This window comes from Scaptodrosophila lebanonensis, unplaced genomic scaffold (assembly GCF_003285725.1).
Source record: "Scaptodrosophila lebanonensis strain 11010-0011.00,11010-0021.00 unplaced genomic scaffold, SlebRS2 tig00000043-arrow-pilon, whole genome shotgun sequence".
Lineage (NCBI taxonomy): Eukaryota > Metazoa > Arthropoda > Insecta > Diptera > Drosophilidae > Scaptodrosophila > Scaptodrosophila lebanonensis.
This window is the reverse complement of record NW_022060545.1, coordinates 11,263,986-11,267,147: the sequence shown is the minus strand read 5'-3', so window position 1 is coordinate 11,267,147 and position 3,162 is coordinate 11,263,986. Positions and strand designations below refer to the sequence as shown.

General features: G+C 45.5%; 1 protein-coding gene across 2 annotated transcripts; it reads left to right on the top strand.

The window, feature by feature from the left end:
* The first annotated feature begins 259 nt into the window (after positions 1 to 259).
* On the top strand, positions 260 to 2,361 carry LOC115623031 (protein lin-9 homolog). 2 transcript variants are annotated; one of them, XM_030517209.1, is made up of 2 exons: positions 260 to 357; positions 414 to 2,361. In XM_030517209.1, the coding sequence occupies exon 2, from the start codon at positions 428 to 430 to the stop codon at positions 2,336 to 2,338; it is 1,911 nt and encodes a 636-aa protein (XP_030373069.1). In that variant the 5' UTR covers positions 260 to 357; positions 414 to 427; the 3' UTR covers positions 2,339 to 2,361. The 2 variants fall into 2 exon arrangements, with proteins under 2 accessions (XP_030373069.1, XP_030373070.1); XM_030517210.1 differs by having other exon boundaries at positions 272 to 357; positions 421 to 2,361.
* The last annotated feature ends 801 nt before the right edge of the window (positions 2,362 to 3,162 follow it).

Here is a 3,162-nt window from a genome sequence, read left to right as displayed (position 1 = left end):
TACGGCCATAAAAACTGTCAACAGTTAGAACTCAAAACTTTTGTAAATCAGGAAACCATTATTCATTATTTCAAATGTATTTAATTTATGTGTTGAGTAGAAACTAAAGGTGATAGTTGACCTTAGTTAAGAAAGTTAAGTCTTGGAAAATTATAAGTAGACTTGCCAAAGTTGTTAAAAGTTGCTGCAATACGTTAGCAGTTCGTATTCGTATTCAATGGCAACTCTAGGAGTGTCAAGTGGTGTCAGAAAGGTGTTGAATCATTTTCACTCATTTCATGATTTTTGTGTGATATTTTTTTCTCCCTTGTCGAGCCGGCCTGCTGGACCTGCAAAAAAGCAAAAAATAGAAACCAGGTAAACACTTGACTTAGCCAGAGAAACTTGATATGCTTTATAAAGGACACGGCCAGTTTTCAGCGCTGAAATGTTAAATGGTCTCAGTATCAAATTAACGAATGCTACGGAAATCACCAAACAAACAACTGAGTACGATTCTGCAGATACGGTGCCCCCACATTTGATTCAACTCGGTCTGGGCACACTGAAGAAAATGTCGGATTTGAATGAAGCACAGCGTTTGTTCAAGCCACAATCGTCCAAAGACGATAAGGGGAAGGATGAAGAGCTTTTTGTTAAGCGGCCCGCTTTCAATAGACGACAACGTATGAAGAAGACCATAAGTTCGGAGCAGGAGGTCAAAGACCTGAAAGAGTTGGACCAACAAGAAGAAGAGAGTCTAAGTAGAAAATCGGCTGGAAAGCCAGCAACGGACGTGAAGAAAACTGGCAGAGCGGTAGTGAAAATGTCCAGGCGTCAGATGATGTCCTACTCAATGCCCGGAGCACGTCAATTGTACAACTTTCTGAAGCAATTCGCCTCGCATCGTTGGGTGGCCTTTGAATTCCTCGACTCCTATATTGATGGTCCCATATTTGCCGCTCAATACGATACCGAGCGCTTCATGCGTGAGTGCTGCCCCCAAGTGGAGACGCGGATGCTGCCACGTCGCGCCTGGCAATTGGTGCGTCGGCATATGGGAAAGGCGCGTCGCTTTTCAGTCGCCTTCATCGCTCAGGAGCGCCTCGAATTAGCACGGACCCGTCGCATTTTACGCTTCCTGCAGCAACGTAACTTCGAGGAATTCCAGGACACGGCACTGTTGGAACACTTGCCCAAGATGATACCTCTACCACTGGCCAAAGATGCTCGCGTCACCAGCTATGTGGCCATGGCCACTGTGGGTATTTGTGATGGCCGTGTCATGAGCTACGATCAAAATGACTCGAGCTATCTGGTGAAGCTTCACATTTGTGGCAACCCAACGGTCGTCAATATGCCCGACTATCGCTTACAAGCTGTTGATGAATGCAAAGTCCTGATGTTGTCCAACATTGTGCAGGTGGTGAATGGACAGCCCGATGAGAGCGGCATATTGGAGAGGGAGCAGGGTAGCGAGGACCAGAACAGCCAGAGTACTGAGGGTGACTATAGTAGGGAACTGCTTGGCGCGGTAGTGCAGCTCCGAAACTTAGTGGACGTCAAGCAGAAGACCGTGCTGGCCATCGCCAAAATGAACGAAAGTTATGAAGCCAACTGGAAGCCAACACGTCGTGAGCCAAAGAAAACGCCTCAAAATGATAAATTGCAGCGTGTCTTTGCCACGAATATGCTGACCTTGCATCGCATTAATGGCGAAATACTCGAACCACTCAATGTGGTGCAGAACTTCTTCAATGAATACGAGAAGAAGCCAGCAGATAGCAAACATCTGGTGGGCAATGCTCTGTATAAGAAATGTCGCTCCTTGGCCGATCATGATCTCAAGTCGCTGAAGAATGACTTGCGAGTAAAGTCGCCGAATACTCTGCTCCTGTTGTTGAATCTACAGATTCTACTCTATTTCTGCGCAGAACTGGGTTTTGAAAATAACGACGAAGTGGAGACGATGATAAATGATTTTATAGCCGATATGCTAAAACATATGCCCGCAAAGCTGGCTTCACTGTTCAAAGAGATAGTTCAACCAGTGTTGCAGCCATTCCGTCAGCGCATTATGTGTAAGACTAATAGAGCTCAGTCTAAACAGCAGCAGGTGCCTCAACAGCTCAACCTGCCAACTTTGAACAATGGCTGTCAACTGCAACAGCAGCTGCCCCAACAGTACACTGGAGCAATGGCGGTTGAGGGGTGTCTACTGCAACCACCACCACCACCACAACCGACACCGCCACCGCCACCACAGCAGCATCTGGAGCAGCCTCAACAGCAGTTCGATGTGCCTATGATAACCGAGCAAGAAGAGGTGGTGCTGTATTCCCCCAATTTTGTTGTCTAAATAAAGCTGCACAATTAAGTGAAGATGCAAGCTCGTTAGGAATTCCACAGTTTTCCACGGGACTAACCTGTAGTTCAGCGGAATTAACTTGGAAAAATTTAGATGCCTCGCATACTTTCGCATGTCTTCAGAGAACATCTGATGCGCTAGTCATAAAGTGGAAAGTTTGAAGAGTTTAGTGTTTCTCCCAAAGGTACTACGACATGGTCAAGATTATTTCCAGCCCAACTGTGGTTGACTTGTTACTGCTTCTTTGGGAAATTTGGGATGTTATTGGGAGAGTTGTTAAATCAACGTGGTATTAGGGCATTGTTTAGAAACAAACTCACTCTATTGTAAGGGCTATTTTGATTTTTTTTAGAAGTTATGAGATAGTTAGGAAGTTTCTGAAAGTCCTTTCAAACGCTATACCGATCATCGCAGGCTTCAATCAAACCTAACCCACAGTACATACTGTGATTGCTTCATGTAATATAATCTGCTTTAGGGATGATATAAACAAGTCTCCTTCTGAAGGTACCGGTGAGTCGTTAACCAAATACATCCAACACCGATCACTATTCAAATTTGGGTGCCTTCTTTTGGCCTATCGGATAGTATACATTAAAAAAGAAGTGAGAGTGTAACTCAAAAGGCACCGGTAACTCGCCACCCGTATGCTGCAGGGCCCTGCACCACGGCCATGCTTGCTACCAGTAAGCCGACAGGGCACTAGGACAGCAACACCGCAACCAAAGTCAGTTCTCAGTATGAACTGCGGTTAGTTTGTTGTTGCCAGTTTTCTAGTTGATAGTCAAGTGACTTACGTGCAGGCTGCTGCGGAA